This window comes from Eptesicus fuscus, chromosome 13, assembly GCF_027574615.1.
Source record: "Eptesicus fuscus isolate TK198812 chromosome 13, DD_ASM_mEF_20220401, whole genome shotgun sequence".
NCBI lineage: Eukaryota > Metazoa > Chordata > Mammalia > Chiroptera > Vespertilionidae > Eptesicus > Eptesicus fuscus.
The window spans coordinates 29,230,200-29,252,385 of NC_072485.1; the positions used below are offsets into that span (position 1 = coordinate 29,230,200).

The window sequence follows — 22,186 nt, forward strand, 5'->3', positions numbered from 1 at the left end:
TGTGTCCCCCTTCTAACTCCCAATACATTCCCTACATCGCTGAAGTAATACCTTCAAAATAAAAATCTAATTATTTAGGGCAAACCCTCCTAACCCTAAAGAAAAACATTTAAGATCTTATTGCTATGTGTAATTTTTCTAGACAAGATTTATGTGTATGTCTAGGCAATCCATTATGAAGTAGAACCTCGATATTTAAAAGACTTTCATTAAAATTAGAAAATGGTTGAAAGACCCAGATCAAAAGTTCTTTACTTGCATTTAAAGTTATTTCAAAGATATTAAGTTAAGTTTATGTAAAGAGATTCTAGGACAATCAAATATATTTCATTCAATAACTGTAGGTTGTTCAGCCAATAAATAGTTTCATTTTTCTTAAATACAAACATTACATCTCTATCTTGAGACTAATGAAATGTTTTATCAGTTGTGCCTTTCCAGACAGCTGATGAGAATTTATTAAATGTCAGCCACATCACTACTGTTTCTGTCTAAAACAAAACACATTTTAATTTGCACTGGTTTCTAACTAAAAATGCAAAGCTTTTCAATGTTTATATAGATTGAGATAAGTCTGCTGTGAATCAGTTGTAGTCTGTAGATTATGCACTATGACAAGTCTGAGCCTTTTGTTCTACATGTTTAAACAAACTTGCCTTTGCTGCTGTTCTTACAAAGGTAGGTGGAAAAAATTTCTAGTTAGGTACTCACTAGGATGGGATCAAAGTTGTCATAATATGCTTTATGATACTGTCTATTTTAAATTCAATTATTTAAAGAAAAATGAGGCTCACAACTGAACAAGAAGAGGAAGACAATCCAATTAAAATATAAGACTGGAATAAACACTTCCCCAAAGAGGACATACAGATGGCCAACAGACATATGAAAAAAATGCTCAACATCACTAATCATCAAAGAAATACAAATTAAAACCACAATTAAGTATCACCTCACACCTGTCAGACTGACTATCATCAATAAATCAACAAACAACAAGTGCTAGTGAGGATGTGGAAAAAAGGAACCCTAGTACATTGCTGGTGAGAATGCAGACTGGTGCAGCCACTGTGGAAAACAGTATGGCAGTTCCTCAAAAAATTAAAAATTAAACTGCCTTATCCAGCAATTCTACTTCTAAGAATATATCCTAAGAATCCTGAAGTACCAATCAGAAAGAATATATGCATCCCTATGTTCATAGCAGTGTTATTTACAATAGCTAAGATCTGGAAACAGTCCAAGTGCCCATCAGCAGATGAGTAGATAAAAAGGCTGTGGTACATTTACACCATGGAATACTATGCAGCGGTAAAAAAGAAGGATCTATTACCCTTTGGGACAGCATGGAGGGACCTGGAGAGTACTATGCTAAGTGAAATAAGCCAGTCATAGAAAGATAAATATTACATGATCTCACTTATATGTGGAATCTAATAAACTGACAAAATAGGTCCAGAGATATGAAAGCATAGAACAGACTAACAGATATCTCAGAGGGAAGGGGGCGAGAAGGACAGGAAGAGATTAACCAAAGAACTTACATGCATATATACATAGCTCATGGGCACAGACAATAGTGAGGTGAAGGCCTGGGGTTGGTGGGAGCTGGGTGGAGAAGGGTATAGGGGGGAGAAGGGGGATAACTGCAATATGCTCAACAATAAAAATAAATTTTTAAAAAAGGAAAAATGAAGCTCATTTGTATCATTTTTAAAATATTAGTGTTCTCCAGACACAGAAACTTAATGTTGAAAATAAAACTTACAATGTTTAAAGGTGTTGCATGTTTCATTATTTTTTTATGAGCAAGATTAATTGTAATAGTTTCGGAACAGCATTTGTGTTGTTAAGTCTTTCTTTTGCTTCTCAAAACAAAAAAGAGCTAGTAGTTGAAAAGACACTAACTTCTTTTCTCCACAAGACTGTTGGGAAGATCCTAATGAAGCCTGAATTAACGACTATGATGAATTCTTTGGCTTGAGAAAATGTAAGTTGCTTTACCCATAAACGCACATTTGGAAGTAAAGAAATGTTTCAAAGGGGTGCATGAGACAAAGTATTCTATCAAGTTTTCAACCATGACTTCTGCTTGGCCTGAATTGCGAGTGACAGACATTGCTCTATGCTAAAGCTATGATAACAACACACAAAATAATAAATAATTGAACAAAGGAGTCAGAGCAATGATGAAGTATGTTCACTAGGGTTACACAGAGAACCTTTGTCTTTCAAAACATCTTCCAAATATTACAGTATGTGTTGGTATCAATAGACAGCCTGATAGCTGGATGGGCAGCTGGTTAAGAGGTAGAACAAAACTAGAACTCTCTCCTCACATGTTACCTTTATTTAACCAAGCCTCTAAAGTGCTCCCAGGATTCCATTTGAATGTGAGCCTTATTTCTGACATACAGATTGAAAATTGAGATCACCATGTATGAGATAATGTATGTGAAAATAACCATAACTGTAAAAAAAAGCTATTAAAAACTTTGCAAAAGTATATTTTCTCTACACATTTTAATAACCAATATTTCATTACTAAAAACATTGTCAGTAAATTAATACAATAAATATTTATGGAACGACTTCCTCAAGTTTTTCTTTAAAAAAAATTGGCACATTTTCTCTCTATTGAAAGGGGGTCTCATTTCCCTTTTTCCACATTTATGGGTTAGGATAAAAACACAAGTTAACTCATTTCTAACATAAAATATTTCTCTTATCCTCTTCGCAAAAGAGATTACCATAAATGGAGTACTGGGGACAATATTATTTGATATTTACTTATCAAATGTCATGCAATTAGAACTAAAATGATTGTTAATAAATGGAATAAATGTGTCCTCAAATATCTGTATTTACAGTAAAATGAATCTTAAGAATAAAATATTCTAATGCAATTGGACTTGCTAACTGTTATGTACAATATTGCTTGTTCATTCCAAACAAACATACAACATTGTTTTATTTGGTTGTAGTACTTTAGAAATAGTTTTACTTTACCATTTACCAAACCCCTTTTGTTGAGTTATTCAAACTAACTTCTGCCAAGAATACTAGGAATTTGGTGATAGTGCTTCTTTTAGGAGAAAAACAACCCCTTTCCTCAGAAAATTGAAAATGTTTATCTTGGCAGTAAAACCTTATATTGAGCCTTCTGGAAAGTATTTTTAAGTGTTGTTTCTGTGACTGAAACAGGAAAAGGCCCTGCAACTCTGCACCAAAATACATATTTATAGGGTTGATTTTCTTTCTGCACCAAAAATACTAGGTTGATGGCAGCAATTTTCTAAGAACCATGCTAAAAATTGAGCATTATGACTATATTCAACACACAATTTATTTGTTAAGCCTCAAAAACTTCTGATGACTAACAAATGCTAAATGTTGACGAAATATGCTGTCTTCAGACGCCATATTGGAAAGGGTTATTTTATTTAATTACCTGTTCTGTTAGGAATTTTAACAAAAAGAAAATGTGCTTGATATTATACTTTTCTCTTGTGTATATAAATAAATATGTTTCTAAGTTTTTATCTTTTTTACATTTTCCCCACTAGGTATGCTTTATCTTCAAACAATACAGAACATAGAGATAAACCACATAAACTTTTGCAGTATTGTCCTAATAATGTGTCTCTATATGATTATGAAGTTTGGGAAAATTGACAAAAATGAAATAGTTTGCTATTAACTCCTCTACCCGCCCCTAAATTATTAAAATATGAGACCACAGAAACTGTATGGTATGCATGAAGCTGTATTAAAATGGTAGGTCAAACAATTTCACAAAGACCACCAGATAGCTGCAATGATTTGTCAGTCATTATTAACCGCCATAAAATATTACATATCCCATTACCAATCCTTTGCAGATCAAGTTGAAACTTTATCTATTTTTCTTCCTTCTAACAGCCTGGCTGTCCCTTTATAAAAATAATAACATCATCACTTTATATTTGCATAACATTTTTTATAAAGTTAAAATGTGCTTATCAAATATTTATTTAGGATGTCTGGCAGGGAATTGGTTGTTCAAAAATTCTGATATGGTTAAATTACCTCATTTAGGTTAAATAAAGAAAAATATCTACCAAATATATCTTATTAAAATCCATAACTGCCTTTGTCAATTAAATATAAATTTTAATTTTAAAAGCCTGGTCTTTCCTGCTGTGACTGAATTCTGCATAAATCCAGAAACATCAAGAAAGGGTCTATTCAAATGAGTGCAATAGGAGTAAACTAAATGGGCATTACGGTGTTAATGAAAAGGAAGTCTAGGAAGAAGTGGACTCTTCCTGAACAAAAATCCTATTCTCATGCTGCTATGGCTACGTAACAATGACAGACATCCTTTTAATTGGCACTAAAATCTTGAGCCATCCTAACACTCCCTCTTATTCCTCAGAGTCTCAGTGTCAATGAAAAATATAGCTCTGACATCCTGGGCTAATTTAATATTTGAAAGGCTACGATTAATGTGCTAGGTTACCTTCACAGAAGACATAGATTAAACCCTACCATCACATTTTCTTCTTTAAATTTAAAATGTTAACTGTATTATAAGAATATCTGAAATCAGGTCAGAAAAAAAACACCCATCATAATTTGAGAACTATTAATTTACATATTCAGCTCTCACATTGTATAAGTAGAATGTGAACAAATAAATCTCCATTTCCTCTCTTTCTCTATTTACTAAGGAGCAGTGATTTATCTCAACCACTCTAGAAACAAAACAAGACAAAATCCATGCCACTCATGGGACACAATTATTTGGGTAACACTTTAGTTACATGGTTGATGAAAATTACAAAGGAACACTGTTTTTTCTATTAAGATAAGTAGGTATAACAGAACATACCTGAAAAAGAACATGTACATGGCAGCTGTGATGCAGAACAAAAGAACCTGTAATAAGGAGAAAATACATTACTTGCAAATGAACACTGACATTGTCAACGGGTTGTCTTATGAAAGCAATATACATACTATTAAATCTGGTACCTGAGACAATTTAAAGATGTGCAAAAGTAGTCATACATCTTTCATTTTTTACATTTCAAATAAACTGTATTAAGGTAATAAAGAGTGTATACACACACATAAATAAATATATATACATGTTGTAATTACATGTGTATATGTATATAGGCTGATCAGAAGGATAACACAGTTCAAAAAAGAACAGCCAATTTTTAAAATTATCTCTAAGGATGCCATAAAAAAAGAATGAAATCTTGCCATCTACAACAATATGGATGGACCTAGAGGGTATTATGCTAAGTGAAATAAGTCAGAGAAAGACAAATACTATATGATTTCACTTATATGAAGAATCTAAAAATCAAAATAAGAACAAAACAGAAACAAACTCAGATAGCACAAAATAATGGTTGCCAGATTTTGGGAGGGGTTGGGGTTTGGAAGGTGGGGAGAACAAAGTGAAAGGATTAAAAAGTATAAATTGGCAGTTATAAAAATAGTCATGGAGATGAAAAGTACAGTTTAGGGACTATAGTGAATAATGTTGTAATTACTATGTATAGAGTCAGGTGGGTACTTGACTTAGTGGGTTGATCACTTCTTATAAGTTATATAAATGTCTAATCACTATGTTGTATACCTGAAACTAATACAATATTATATGTTAACTGTAATTGTAAAAACAAACAAACAAAATAAAAAAACAAGAATGCCTAAAGAAGCAAGTTTTTAAAAAGACAATGGCTTTATAATTAAGTCAGCAAATAAATCATAATATTTATTCACTATTATATTAAGATGACCATATTTTTTAAAAATGTAAAATACAGCCCAGTTGTCAACCAATTCTAATCAATAAGGAAAGCTCCTAAAATATATAATCATCTTTTGTGGGATATAAACCAGCTATTGAAATTTCTTCTAAAAGCAGGCATCAGAACATAGTAAATCTGGATTAAAGTGCCCCTCAAACACACCATATTAAGTACACAACATACTAAGATGTATATGGAAAGAATCCAGAACCCAAGTCCTGAACAAAACCTGAGTTATGCCAACGAAGTTTTTCTCTTTACTCTCCATTTTATTTTAGATCATTTCTACTGTTGTGCCTTCAAATTTACTGGAATCAATCTACTTCATTAATTTCAATTTTATTTAATTTTTTAATTAAATATTTAATGGCTCCATTTTCTTTCCATTGTTAGCTTATGTTATTGTTTGTTTTAGGTTTTATAGTTTACATCTTTAAATTGATAGTTTTCATTCAAGTGATATTATACCACTTCACATGTAATACAGAAACTTGGAATACTATACTTCCACTTGTTCCCTTTGTTCAATATTTATGATAATACTAGGGGCCCGGTGCACGAATTCGAGCACCAGTAGGGTCTCCCGGCCTGGCCTGCGGGATCAGGCCAAAACCGGCTCTCTGACATCCCCCGAGAGGTCCCAGATTGCGAGAGGGTGCAGGCCATGACAAGGGACCCCCCAGGTGCACAATTGGGGTCGGGAAGGGATGCGGGAGGTTGGCCAGCTGAGGAGGGTCTGTGGGAGGGCTCCAGGGCATGTCCGGCCCATCTCTCTCAGTCCTGATCAGCAGGACCCCAGCAGCAAGCTAACCTACCAGTTAGAGTGTCTGCCCCGTGGTGGTTAGTGCACATCATAGCGAGTGGTTGAGTGGCCTTAGCATATCATTAACATATTAAACTGTGATTGGTTGAATGGATGACCAGACACTTAGCACATTAGGCTTTTATTATATAGGATTATTTTTTTAAAATATATTTTATTGATTTTTTTACAGAGAGGAAGGGAGAGGGATAGAAAGCTAGAAACATCAATGAGAGAGAAACATCAATCAGCTGCCTCCTGCACACCCCCCACCAGAGATGTGCCCACAACCAAGGTACATGCCCTTGACCGGAATCGAACCCGGGACCCCCCAGTCCGCAGGCCGACGCTCCATCCACTGAGCCAAACCGGTTTTGGCTATTATATAGGATTCTTTACTCTAAAATCTATTTTACCTGATAGTAACAGTTTCCAGTCTGACTGGTAGGAACAGACACTATCCCTGATGCTATTTGAGTACCAAGCACTTAGGTAAGGCTCTACAGTGCTTCCAGGTTATTCTTTCCTTGTAGTGTGGCATTTTCCTCACTTACATGCCCTAATTACCATATTTTCCAGCGTATAAGACGACTTTTTAACCCAAGAAAATCTTCTATACGCCCAGTCGTCTTATACGCCGGAAAATACGGTAGTAATCAACTGAGGATTTTCTTTCTAATCTTTTGTTCTGTAAACTCTATCTAGCATGGTCTCCTCTCCAACCTGTTTCCTCAACTCAGAAAGTCCTCTGGACTTTGTCTGCGTGCCTCTTCTTTAATTCATGCCTGGAAACTCTCCCAATGCATGGCTAGCATAACCATAGGGCTCATTTTATTTGTTTCCCATCTCTCAGGGATCTCTTCCCTTCAGTGTCTAATGTCCACTGTTTCAGATGTTTTGCCCATGTTTGAATTGTTTCAATTGCCCCAGAACTGTTATTAGCTCATAGGCAGAAGCAGAGTGTGGTTCCTTAACTTTAAATTAATTTAAATTAAATATTAAAATTCAGTTTCTCATTCACACTAGTCACATTTCATATAATCAATAACCACATGTGGTAGTAGGTACTATACTATATAAAACAGTCATAGGACATATTCATAATTGCAAAAAGTTCCATTAGACCTGTCTGGCTAGTGAAGCACATTTCCACTGTACATTTAAGTGCTAATGTTATAGCACTTAAAATATTCAAACTTTAGCTATCAAGTATAAATCTGCACACATCTATTTTTATATTTTACACTTTTATGTCTAAAATTAACACTAATATCACAATTCACACATTGTGGAAATAATAGAATACCAGCTATTGCATATATTGTAAAAATTAAATGAGATGACATATGTAAAGCCTAATAAAGTGACTAGTATATAATAAATGCTCAATAACTGAAAGCTTTTAACACGAAATAATTTCTCTGCGCTTCCCTTCCACTTCACAGCCACTATATAATATACTTAAACTGGGTAAGTAATTTTAAAATTGCTATTTTCACTTTAATTTTTTAACATTTTTAAAAATCAAAAGTTATGTAAGATCTGCTACAATATAGATGAACCTCAAGAACATTATTTAAGTGAAAGAAGCCACTTCAACTGACCACATGCCATACGATACCATTTATATGATTCCAGATTACACAAACCTATTTACAGAAAGTGGAAAAATTAATATCTAGAGCTAGGGAAGTGAGGGTGATAGCGTTTGTTTACTAATGATACAAAGTTTTGCCTGGGGCCAATGAAAATATTCTAAAATTAGGTTGTATGGATAGGTGCACAGCTCTGTAAATGTAATAAACACCCATGAAATTGACACTTCAAACTGATAAATTTTATAGCATATAAATTTCATCTCAAAAACATTATCAAAGCTGACACTTTTAAAGCATGTACATGACTGACACTAAATTCAAAACAATAATACAAGTACAATGAAAAGAAAGTGCCCTTCCAGTCCAGATCTCTGGTATCATGTCTGTGTAGAATTCTCTCTCTCTCTCTCTCTCTCTCTCTCTCTCTCTCTCTCTCTCCATTTATTTGTACATAGACACCTATTTAATAAAAACATGTTTTATAATTTTTGATTTTACACATACACATGAAAATGCTGGTTTACTCAACAGTCTGCAAGTAGCTATTTAGAGGAGATGCAATAAATATTGAATACCAAAGTATACTTTGTAAACATGTACACTTATATCTCTGGAGGTAAATTCTTAGAGCTGGATTCACTGCATAGAAGGACAGGTGCATTTTTAATTTGATACACTCCCCTTAACATATATGAAAGTAGCTATTTCCTTAGACTAGCTATTTCCCTATGCCCACAAAAACTGTGATTTATCAAGCTGTCTTATCCTTATCAAACTGATGGGTGAAATAAAAGATATATTATGGGTTTATTCTTCTTATGAGTGAAATGAGCACTGCAGGTTTATAAACCTTTTTGTTTGTTGTTTGATCAGTCGGTTTAACTTCTTCATATAATTGCCTATTTTAGGATTGATCTTTTAGAAACCATTTTTATTTATTAATTTTAAATATATTTTTATTGATTTCAGAGAGGAAGGGAGTGGAGAGAGAAATAGAAACAGCAATGATGAGAGAGAATCATTGAATGGCTGACTCTTACACACCCACTACTGCAGATTGAGCCCACAACCCAGGCATGTGCCCTGACAGGAAATCTAACCAGGACCTCCTGGTTAATAGGTCAATGTTCAACCACTGAGCCACACCAGCCAGGCAGAAACCATTTTTTAAAAAACTGATTATACTTATATGAAACCCTAGGAATAATTTCATTATTAGCTATTTCTATGAAGAATATGGGTGGTTAGATAAAAGTAATCATGTAAAGGAAATCTCATAAAGTATTAAGTCAAAAGATTTTAAGTCAACAGTGTACAGAAAATATCTCTCTATATAAAAGCCTAATATGCAAAGTGTCCCCTAGGGAGTTCCATCACTTGCTATGACTTGTGCTGACCACCAGGGGACACACGGCTTCCTGTTACAGAACTTACAAAATTCACATAAAAAACAAACAAACCTGTACTACTGCTGTCTTCACTGTGTCATGTAGAATTATATGAAAACAATCCCTTTTCAATGTTCTAAGAAAGAAACTATATCACACTATATAAATACTTCACAATCCTAAAAATAACCAAAAATATAACAAATGTGAATAAGGCACAACATGAATATGGCATCGTATAGTAAGCTGTTTTTAACATTTATGTCACAAAATGGTTAAAACACACAAGCTGAAAGCATTTTAACGTCTATTAGAGACTTAAATAGATGGTGCATTAAACTACTTCCTACCACAGAACTCTTCTGCTTTTCTTCAACATAATCAATTAAATGGTCTTTGTCCCTGATCACAGTGCCTTTGACCACTCCTTGAGTGTCCAAAGACAATGACGCCCTTTGCTGCCTGGCCTTCAATACTCATCAAGCCCATTTCCCCCCACATTCATTGAGCCCTCTTCTATCTACTACTCAAGCAAATTCTGAATCTTATCTGTTTTCTGGAAAAGAAGCAATACATCTCCCTTTGCTCCAAGTGTACTTATATTCATATTTTAGCAATGTAACCACCCACCTATTCACAAAAATTGATTTGGTGTCTTACATGTTTCCACTACTTTGTAACTCAGCAAGCCAAAGGGAGAGAGACACAGAGGTATGCTCTGGGCTAGCATGAGCCCACAAGATCTTTGAGTGAAACAGAATAGACAAGGAACCACAAGTTCTCACCATCATTTATATATTTTATCAGTATTTGCTATTTTGCCAGCATACTAGGGAAACAAATTCACATAACATTTGATTCCTGTTGCCTTTATGAGGTCAGTCTAAGGGAAATGCAGGCATATTAACACATCATTCCAATAAAATATACTGTTAGAATATTTACACTGCATTCTACAAAGGTATTCACCAAAACATCTGATTATTATTTAGATTACTCAATATGTTTAGGCAATGCTCTTTTTGGTTGTCTGTACTTAGAACATAAAGTCCCAAAGGGCAGAGTCTTTACTTTAGCTAACTCCATGCATGTGTGATTCTTGATATATAAGGCTTTCCATAATGATGTTAGTTTCCATTTATATCAACCATCTTTCAAAAAACTAAATAGTACTCCCATTCATACACTGTACTTTAAAGTCCATTAAACATTTTCAACTTTTCTGAAAACACATGGTCTCTTGGGGAAACCATTTTTATTGGATAAATAAGCATTATCACAATTTGTAAGGTATATATTTTGATTTTGAACACACAACATATTACCATAATATTGGTTTGCTTCAGCTAACACATAATTTTCAGCAACAGTATTCTCAAACTAAAAAGCTATGTATTATTTTGTAATTATAAAAATCCTTACATAATTCAAATCACATAATATATAGCCCATTTTTTAATCTGTCCCTTTGTTTCAAATTAGCAGTTTTATTATTGATTATTTTATTTTTTTTTTTAGTTTCCCTTCCTTGACAAAACAAATATAGGAAAAATACAAAACACCTTATAAGAATTCAGGGCCACATATGTCAGACTAGAATTAAAAAAGATGTCTTAGGTTTCCAAATTTAAGATTATAAACTTAATCAAATCACTTTCATTTTTTAAGCTTTAACTTTTTCATCTTTAAATAAGTTAGATTAATCTGTATGATCCTTCTGAACTCCACAATTCTATGATTCCGTAAGTCCTTTTTTTTTCAATATCCAGAAAAATTATTTTAAAGCAAAATGTCACTAATATATAGAGACCAATCTCATAAAATATATATATATATTTTATATAAAAATATAAACACATGTATACATATATACACATATACATATGTTAAGCAGATGAAAGTACTTGTTCCTACTGAACTGAATGTAATTAAGGGAAATTACATTAAATATGCCAAACACTTGGGCCTTGTCTCTTCCTTGCACTGCTCACCATTCTTGATTTATACCTCAAGGTCAGCAAACAGAGTCTGACAACATATTAACCTTAAAATTTTCCAGGTGTAGAAACAGCTATGTTAGATAGTGGCTGGGAAGTACAGACTATATGACACCCAGTCTTTTTATGGTAATTGGGTAAGCTGTTTGTCTTCCATGAAAATAAAATAAATTCCTCTCTAATAATAGACAAATATGCAAATTGACCATACCTCCGACACACCCACAAGCCACGCCCACACGCCACGCCCACCACCCAATCAGAGCGAGTATGCAAATTAACCCAAACCAAGATGGCTACAGCCACAGAGAGCAAGGTTTCCTAGGTAACAGAGGAAGCCAAGCTTTCCGCCTGCCCTTGCCAGGCCTAAGCCTCCACTCAAGCTACAAAGTTTCAATTATAGAAGGTAAACAAATTCAAACAAATGGCCGCAGAATGGAGCTTGAGAGAGCAGGCCAGGGTTGCCGCTGGCAACAGGGGAAGCAAAGCTTTTCGCACACCCTGGCCAGGCCCACCCGCTTAAGGCAACAAAGTTTCAATTATAACCCCAACACAAATGGCTGCCGGCCAGCCTCAGAGGGAGCCCCAGGCTTGGCTCCGCTCCAGGCTACAAAGTTTCAATTGTAGAAGGAAAATAAATTCCAGATACCAGGGCCTCCGCTTGGGTCGCCAGGGGGCGTGGCCAGCCTGCAAACCACCACAGGCCCCTCACTCAGGCCGCCCCACACCCCAAGGGAAACCCCACCTGATCCGGGACACCCTTCAGGGCAAACCAGCTGGCCCCCACCCCTGTACCAGGCCTCTATCCTATCTAATAAAAGAGTACTATGCAGATTGATCATCACTGCAACACACAATATCTCTGCCCCCATGTGGTCAAAGATCCTGTCCCCATGTGGACACAAGATGGCCACCACAAGATGGCCAGCAGGAGAGGGCAGTTGGGAGGCACCCGGCCTGCAAGGGAGGGCAGTTGAGAGGGACCAAGCCTGCAAGGGAGGGCAGTTGGAGGTGATCAACCCTGCAGGAGAGGGCAGTTAGGGGTGACCAGGCCGGCAGAGGAGGGAAGTTGGGGGCAAACAGGCTGGCAGCAGAGTGGTTTAGGGGGTGATCAGGCTGGCAGGCAGAAGCGGTTAGGGGCAATCAGGAAGGCAGGCAGGCAAGCAGTTGGGAGCCAGCAGTCCTGGATTGTGAGAGGGATGTCCCTCAAGGGGTCCCATATTGGAGAGGGTACAGGCTGGGCTGAGGGACAACCCCCCTCCGTGCACGAATTTCGTGCACCGGGTCTCTAGTAATGTATATAACTATAGAAAATGTTCAATATGTAATAACTAATACAACCTAGAGGTTACATTCCTCTTTACAACAAAAGTCTAATTCTGCTGGCAGATTTTCATAAAATATAAAGCCTTAAAACAACTCACTATTTAAAAATTTACAGATAAAAGATCATATGTAGAAAACTTCAGTCTTCATTAAAAACTTAAAAAAATATGCAAATTCATTCACTGAACAAAATACTCACTGAAAGTATATGCTCAGAACTGAAGCTATAAAAACCAATTATTCATTTGATTCCCATCTCTATTCTATCATGTAAAGGAAATGGAGTTTATTGGAAATAAAGGATGGCAATGACTTATATTTAAAAACTAGAGGCCCGGTGCATGAAATTTGTGCATGGGGGGGGGATGTCCCTCAGCCCAGCCTGCACCCTCTCTAATCTGGGACCCCTCAAAGGATGTCCAACTGCCCGTTTAGCCCCGATCCCATTAGAATATGGGATCGGGCCTAAACAAGCAGTCGGACATCCCTCTCACAATCCAGGACTGCTGGCTCCCAACTGCTCACCTGCCTGCCTTCCTGATTGCCCTTAACCACTTCTGCTTGCCAGCCTAATCACCCCCTAACCACTCCCCAGCCAGCCTGATTGCCCCTAACTGCTCTCCCCTGCAGGCCTGGTCACCCCTAACTGCCATCCCCTGCAGGCCTGGTCCCCCTCAACTGCCTTCCCCTGCAGGCCTGGGTTCCCCCCAACCACCCTTCCCTGCAGGCCTGGTCAACCCCAACTGCTCTCCTCTGCCAGCCTGGTCACCCCTAACTGCCCTCCCCTACAGGCTTGATCGCCCCCAACTGCCCTCCCTTGCATGCCTGCCTCCCAACTGCCCTCCCCTGCTGGCCATCTTGTGGGGGCCATCTTGTGTCCACATGGGGGCAGCCATTTTGTGTTGGAATGACAGTCAATTTGCATATTAATCTTTGATTAGATAGGATTAGATAGGATAGAGGCCTGATGCACGGTGGGGACAGGCTGGTTTGCCCTGAAGGGTATCCCAAATTAGGGTGGGGGTTCCCTTGGGGCATGGGGCGGCCTGGGCGAGGGGCCTGTGGTGGTTTACAGGCCGGCCAAACCCCCCGTTGACCCAAGTGGAGGCCCTGGTATCTGGGATTTATTTATCTTCTATAATTGAAACCTTGTAGCCTTGAGCGCAGGCCAGGGCAGGCCAGGAAGTTTGGCTTCCTCCATCACTGGGGAAAGTCAAGCCTCCTGCTCGCTCTGTGGCCATTTTTATTGGGATTTATTTATCTTGTATAATTGAAACTTTGTAGCCTTGAGAGGAGGCAGGGCAGGCCAGAGAAGGCGGAAAGCTTGGCTTCCTCCATTGCTGGGGAAACCCAAGCCTCCTGCTTGCTCTGTGGCCGCAGCCATCTTGGTTGGGTTAATTTGCATGCTCGCTCCTGATTGGCTGGTGGGCGTGGCTGGTGGGAGTAGCGGAGGTATGGTCAATTTGCATATTACTCTTTTATTAGATAGGATTAACAACACTGTCAGCTGCTCCTTTTCTTTTTCATATCCATTTCTCTATGGTCAATTAATTGGTCATTAAAAATGCAATTCAAAATAAACAGAAAAGGAAATAAATATGTAGAGGAACAGTTCGAAGCCAAGAGAAACCATGGAAAAGTTTAGATAGAAAGTTAGTAAAGGTAAATCAAGAAAATAAAAAGGACTAGAGAACACAGAGAAAGAGGAAAACAGAGGAATAAAATAGATAATAAACTATTATTGATTAACTAGAGCCCCGGTGCAAAAATTCATGCACAGGTGGGGTCCCTTGACCTGGTGAGGGATCAAGGTTGATTGGGGCATCTCACCCAGTCCCAATGGGGGCCGATATGGGCTGGCCAGCTGGGGAGAGGGGCTGTGGGAGGTTCCGATCGGGGAGATTGGGGTCAATCGGCTGGGGGGAGGGACCACAGGAGGTTGGCTGGCCACAGGAGATTGGCTGTGGGAGCACACTGACCACCAGGGGGCAGCTCCTTCATTGAGCGTCTGCCCCCTGGTGGTCAGTGTGCGTCATAGCAACTGGTCCACTGGTAGTTCCAGTCATTCCGGTCATTCGGTCGTAATAGTCGCTTGGGCTTTTATATATATAGATAGATAGTGCCAGGCACTGTATAAGGTACTTTAAAAATATTATCTCTACTACTAACAATAGCTCTTAAAGTGGGTTTTTTAATCACTCCCATTTTAAAGATGAGGAAATTGGACTCATAAGGTAAGTTACTCACCTAAAACCACAGAATATTTAAGCAGCTAAATTAAGACTCAAAACTAGGACTACTTGATTTCAAATTCGAGGCTTTTAATTATACCCTTCGGCCTCTAGAAAATATTTTATTCCTATTAATGTTGATTTAGTGGTTACTGTGTTTCCAAGGTTAGTCCCCATAATGATCCCTTTTTTTAAAAACCAGTGTCTATCATTAAAAAGGGAGTAAGGGGAGAACCTTTCAAAGTTCAGTATTACGTCATTAAAATACTAGTGTAACAACAACATCAATTGCTGATGTTACTGAATGACTCTCTATGTCCCATGATATACTAAGTTTATGACATACATCACTTTATATAATCTCAAAACACCCCTGCAATGGAGAGATTATTCTACCACTTCAGAGAATAAGTTTAAAGAGAGACAGTTATGGGATCGAACCAGTATGGGTAACCAGGTGTGTTTAATTCCAAGGTCCATGAGCTGTCTTGGATTTCTCTCAGAGATTCCTTTAAAATCTCTCATTAAAGACTTACAGCTTTTACAAATTTATTCATCTTAATTACAAAATATCTCTTATTTTCATCACAACAGATAAACCAGTAAGTTAAGATATAGTCTCCCTGTCAAAGAACTCACTGTTTACATTATAAACCAGGTTTAAGAAAAGCAAAGGTGTCCAGCCAGCATGGCTCAATGGTTGAGCGTCAACCTATGAACCAGGAGGTCATGGTTTGATTCCCAGTCGGGGCACATGCCCTAATTGTGGGCTCGATCCCCAGTTTGGGGCATGCAGGAGGCTGCCAATCAATGATTCTCTTTCATCACTGATGTTCCTATCTCTCTCTCCCTCTCCCTTCCTCTCTGAAATCAATAAAAATATACTTTTTAAAAAAGAAAAGGTGATAAGAAAACTCCATAATCCTCAAAACTTATTTAAAATATTTATCCTACTAAAGAAAAACAGATCTAAGAAATATACTTTTAAATTTCTAAATAAGTAATCTAAGTATTACAATAAAAAACTAAAGACCTTTACATATAAAGTGAGATGATACAAAAGTTGCATGATCCAGTTTTCCAATATGTTTACACAACTATGTGTAAGACACCACCATTCTTTACCTTAATGCTGCCAAACAAGTTACTTTTTCAATTCAGAAAACAAAACAAACAAAAACCTCACATGTCATTAAGCACATGGAGGAGGAAGAGAAAGGTTTTATATGAACTCAGAGCAAAGTTAAAGCTGAAAAAATATTGTGTTTTCAGCAGGGCAAAGTAGACGGGTCACCCAAGTGAAACCTTATTATTATAAGTAAGACAATTTGTAGTAAGTTAGTTATTCTCATCCAAAGGTTAGCATTCCCATTAACCTCAAATAAGAACCAGGCTTAGGGTGATATTATGTTTTTCTCTCAAAGACATTACAAAAATAAATAAATAAGAGCTTCCAGATTACTTGAGAGAGATCACAGCAGGGCCACAAATAACACGAGGCAGTATGGCAGTTCAAATGTCTATCTATCATTTGATAAAGGCAAGATACCATTCGAATGAGGGTTATTTTAAATGTAACTAAGGTGGCCAGTAAGTCAGTACTTATTCATTATTCCACCAAACCACACTGCACTATGGACAAAAAGCCAACAGCTGCTCTCCAGCTGAGTTCCACATTTTAACTGTCCACTGAAAACCAACTCAATCCCAATGTATAATCCCCCCTAAAAATGGCCATCAGCAACAAATAGAAAAATATCTTTACTGTTGTTTTGAACACAGCATATGAAAATTGTACTCATGTCCTGGTATAATGGAATGTCACTTAGTTCTCCAAAATGGTGTGTTCTGTGCCCACACTCAAGCCAGCTGTCAGTTTTTTTGGGCATATGCTCATTCCAGAATTCATCTGAGAAAATCCCTCCTCAATTAGGCATGGCATTGCTCAGATGAGTCTTGGTTCTCACTATTTCTATCCAGCTGCAGATTCCTCTCTGCATACTCAGTTCCTACCGACTCCCAACTCTTCAGGAAGGAAAGGTCCAGAACTAATGGGTTTTCTTTTGCTAATGAAAATTTTTAAAGTTTTGAATCACAATTACAGTAATCATTACCTCTACAAAAAAGGGAGGAGGATTCAGGGTAGCAAGTGCTTAAACTCTGAATCAGATAAACTGTAAAAGATTTTTCAGTCATCTCTTCTAAACTTTATACACACACACAATTTTTCTTTTTGAACACCCATCCTTATTATGGAAACACTTTAGATCAGTGATTTTTCAGTTAGTGTGCTGCAAGAACTTTTAAAAACATGTAATACCTGGCTATTTAGTCAGGGGCACCTACCTCTTTTCCCTTTTATTGTCAAACAAAAAAACAATAACAGCCAACATCAACAATAGCCATCCAGAGTGAAAGAATCAAAATTATACCTATTTTTTTGTCAGATCGGCAAAAAATATATATTTTTGGCATGCCGCAGAATTTTAGTAGTTTACGTGTGCCATGAGGTGAAAAAGGTTGGAAATCGCTGCTATAGGTCAAGGCCTCTTACCTTTGTTGGGCAATCTTTTTTCTATGCTTTGTTTTTCCTCCCAAACAGCAAGATGGATTCACTATCAAATTTACCACCAAGAGACATAATGATATTGAAATACATAGCTTTTCAAACTACCTACAAAAGTACTTTAACAATTTATAGATAAGAATGTGATAAAAATAAGAAAATCACTAATGATATTTTAAAAATATTTTATTATTATTTTTTTTTTACATTCAAAGTCAATTTTGCTCAATATCTCATGGGTATAGGGCAAAGAGAAGAATCTTAAATGTTTATCTAGTCTGTTCAAACAGTAAAAATAAATTAAGAATAAAAAGAAATATAAAAACTTAGCATAACTGTAAAATCAAGTTTTATCCAGGATTAGCTATTACTTATGAATACCAAAATGATTCCAAGAGAAGAGATTTATAGACTGGGCTTACCTCTCTCCTACAAAGCAGAAGCTTTGTATTCTAGTTGCATGTGGTCCACACCTTGTATGAAATTTGTGTATAGCCAGATTCAAGAATCAATCTACATTATGACACAAAATGAGGGAGGCACTCTGTGTCTGTCTAAAATCAAGATCATGCCCTAGCCAGTTTAGTTCAGTGGACAGAGCGTCAGCCTGTGGACTGAAAGGTCCTGGGTTCGATTCCAGTCAAGGGCACATGCCCAGGTTGCAGGCTCAATCCCCAGTAGGGGGCGTGCAGGAGGCAGCCAATCAATGGTTCTCTCTCATCATTGATGTTTCTATCTCTCCCTCTCCCTTCCTCTCTGAAATCAATTAAAATACATTTTAAAAATAAAAAATAATAATCTATATATATAAAAGGCTAATATGCAAAGTGTCCCCTTGGGAGTTCAACTGGGAGTTTGATCACTCACAATGATGTGCGCTGACCACCAGGGGGCGGCGTGAAACATGGTGGGCGACCAGTGGCAGCGGCGGAAGGGTGTTGAGGGAGTGATGGAAGGAGGGGGCGGGGAGGCAGGGAACCTGATCGGCCCTGATCACTGGCTAGGCCTGGGGATCCTACCCATGTGTGAATTTCGTGAACCAGGTCTCTAGTAATAAAATAAAATCAAGATCAGAATTTTAGGCACTGATATGTGGAAATATTTGCACAAACTCTTCACCCATTAAAAGCACATTACTCTTACATTTCTAATAGTAATAGTACACATTGTATGTACGCATGTGTGGATAGATGAATGGATAGATGGAAGATAGATAGATACATAGATACATAGATAGATATATAGATAGATTTGTATGTACAATACCTATTCAGAATCCTCTTATCAAAGGATAGTAGTCCCTGAACTTTCTAAATAAATTCAAAACAATGTACTTGTGATGTGAGTATAGTCTGAACCTGAAGAAAGCTCTAGCTTGTTTTTCTTCTCTCCATATTACTTGCTTTTTTCACAATGCCTGCTTCTATGGGAACCAGGATGTTTCACAGTGAAGAATGTGATCCTCATATGGTATTTTAGTCCCTCAATTATATTCACAATCTGATAATCATGTACTCATACAGAAATTTTCATGAAAGAAAAGATAGTTTGGGGTTTTTTCCTCATTTTTTTCCTCCATGTCATCAAAAGCCACGGGAACAAAGATTTTCTTAAGCTTTCTCACAAGAGCATTCCCAATGTTCCAACAATCTGTTTTAGTAGCAATTAGCATAGCTGCAGAGTTTTAGCTTCTCCACTATTTTATGAATACATCCATATTCATTTACTTAAAAATACCAATAACATAAATGTATACTTACTCTAGGTTACATTCCAAAGTAGTACTTTGAAAATGCAGCTATTGGATGTATAGACATTTGGGACATGATTTCATGGTAAATGTTTGTCTATCTTGAAGCAAAAGAAACAGTCATTTTGTTCATTCATTTAAATTATAGACTTAGTTATTTCTTTCATCTGACTCCGATTTTTTCAAGTGGCTATTTTATTTCTTATAGTTCAGAAAGTTAGATCTTCTCAAAATAACTTTCAACAAATCATAGCACACATAAAGATCTCCCTGGAATATTTCTAAAACACCATGTCTAAATACCAATGCTGTCCACCCACAAAGTTAGAATGAGATAAACTAACAGTATATCAGCAAAGCAGAACAACGCAATATTGTTATGCTGGGAAGACGATTAGGAGTAAAATGGAGTAATACCCGCAAAAGTAAGTCCTCACAACACCCAAATAACTTTGAAACTAAGATAAATTGGCTTTCCCTGTCTTCAAAATTTAATTAGTAACAATAAATCAGATTAATTAGGGGTGGAAACTGCAAAGTTCTAAAGAGCTTTTCTAAATATAATTTTCTTAGTGTATTAAATGTGGGGCATGGCAAAAATTAGGTATGTGTGTATGTTAGCCAAATTTTTACATGAAAATTCTGTCTATAACAACAAGTAATCTGATTAATATTTTAATAGAAAAGGCCCCTAAGGAAAGCAGGTGGTTCCTGGCGCACAGTCTCAGTGTCTGAGCTATCCTAAGTACACATTCCTTCATCTCAATCAAACTAGAAGCCAAAGTATAAACTGGCATTTGTGGAAGTGTGATTTCATTTTTACAAAAAGGAAAGAGGGTAAAATAACCAGTTTTTAATGAAAACTAAATATTAAAATATTGGTAATTACTCTGCCTCAAAAATGTCATTATAACTAGACTTTGACATATATTGAGACCTACTTGAGCAAAAAAATAAATTCTCCAGCCCTGCCGGAGTGGCTCAGTGTTTGAGCATCGACCTATGAACCAGGAGGTCACAGTTCGATTCCTGGTCAGGGTGCATGCCTGGGTTACAGGCTCAATCCCCAGTAGGGGGCGTTCAGGAGGCAGCTGATCAATGATTCTCTCTCATCATTGATGTTTCTATCTCCTCTCCCTCTCCCTTCCTCTCTGAAATCAATAAAAGTATATTAAAATAAATAAATAAATAAAAATAAATTATCCAATTAAATATACCCGGTACTTAGTAGTGAGTATAGTATGAGTGTCTAGGAGAAAACTTGCCCTATTATCTATGAACTTCATTTTGGATTTTTATGCCACCAAACTACAAATCAGAGCAGTTTATTTATATCTACTAAAATTCAACACAGATCTACTGCCTGATTATTTCATTTCTGTATACATATGCAAATAAAACTAAAGACTAGTTTACCTGCAAAAGTTAAATGAACTCTACCCAAGTGACTGCAGACCATTCTTAGTATTAATAATTTCCAGTATTCTAACTGCTTCTATTGATATTTTAATCCACCTCCAAGTTACTCGCTCTAATTAGCTTCATAAATATGCAAGTAAATATTTTTTTAATTTCTTTATTGACTAAGGTATCACATAATTGTCCTCATCCCCCCATTCCCATCCCACACCCCTCCCCACACATGCCCCCATCCCCCTGTTGTCCTTAACCGCAAATAAATATTTTTAATGTCTCGCTTGAATTTTTATCTAAATAATTTTGAATAGATGCTATAAGTGTCACATTATCTTGGTTTAATAAAGTATTCTTATGTAATCTGTGTGAATGACAACTTGTAAATTTTACAATTGTATAAACCTGTGAGTAGATAACCAGCCACCTTGGAAACCTCTAGCAGATCACCATGGATCAGTGGGAGAGAAAGAGAGATTCAGACACTATTACCAAGAAAGAAAAGAGTATTACTATCAGTAGGTGTATTAATTTTTCAGATTATCTAGATAACAGAGAACAGATGTTGAAGAAACAGGGCCCAAGGGAGCTAAGTTTGATGAGATCAAGAGTCAGTAGAGAAGATAGGCCCAGAAGGGGGTACAGAGACAGAGCTTAAAAGCAATGAAATTGTTGGTGTGATGGGCATGGCAAGGAGTTGTTGGAAAGAAATGTTCCCCACTTCATCCCTTTGCCTAAGGCCAGTATTCCGTCACCTAATCACTTCAGGGCCCACAGGAATCTCCAAGATCAAGTGGACCACCATCTTCTAAGTCACTCACTCAGCCAAATCCCAGAGTTTCTTACTCTCAGCACTGGTGACATTTGGGAGTAGATAATTCTTAACTGCTGGGGGTGAGGAGGTAGATGGTTGCCCCGGGCATTGTAGATGTTTAGCAGCATCTCTGGCCTTTACACAGTAGATGACAAAGCAGCCCTCACCAAGAATGTCCCTAAACATTGCCATGCGTTTCATGAAGGATGTACAAAATTGCCCCCAGCTGGCACTACTGATCTAGAGGAAGCCTAGAGATTCTTTACTTGGACCACTCTTACAATCTAAAGCACCGATAAAACCCGGAGAAGAGTCTGATCTAACCCCTTCTCTACCACATAAATACCTTCTGTAATGACCATAAAAGGTCACTGTACAGTTTTTGCTTAAAAATTCCTATAATGGGAAACTCTCAACTTTACCAGGCAACTGAATCCATGTTTTGGACAGTTCTATTTGAAATTTTTTTCTCACAGTGAAATGTACCTTTC

At 37.0% G+C, this 22,186-nt stretch overlaps 1 protein-coding gene across 3 annotated transcripts in view; it reads right to left on the reverse strand.

Annotated features, from left to right (window-relative positions):
* The window catches only part of TMEM135 (transmembrane protein 135), a 238,274-nt gene that overhangs the window by 84,733 nt on the left and 131,355 nt on the right, over positions 1-22,186 (reverse strand). For all 3 annotated transcript variants that reach the window (XM_054724637.1, XM_054724636.1, XM_054724638.1), the window contains one exon: positions 4,874-4,920. In XM_054724637.1, coding sequence (XP_054580612.1) covers positions 4,874-4,920 — 47 coding nt within the window. The remainder of the gene's footprint in view (positions 1-4,873; positions 4,921-22,186) is intronic.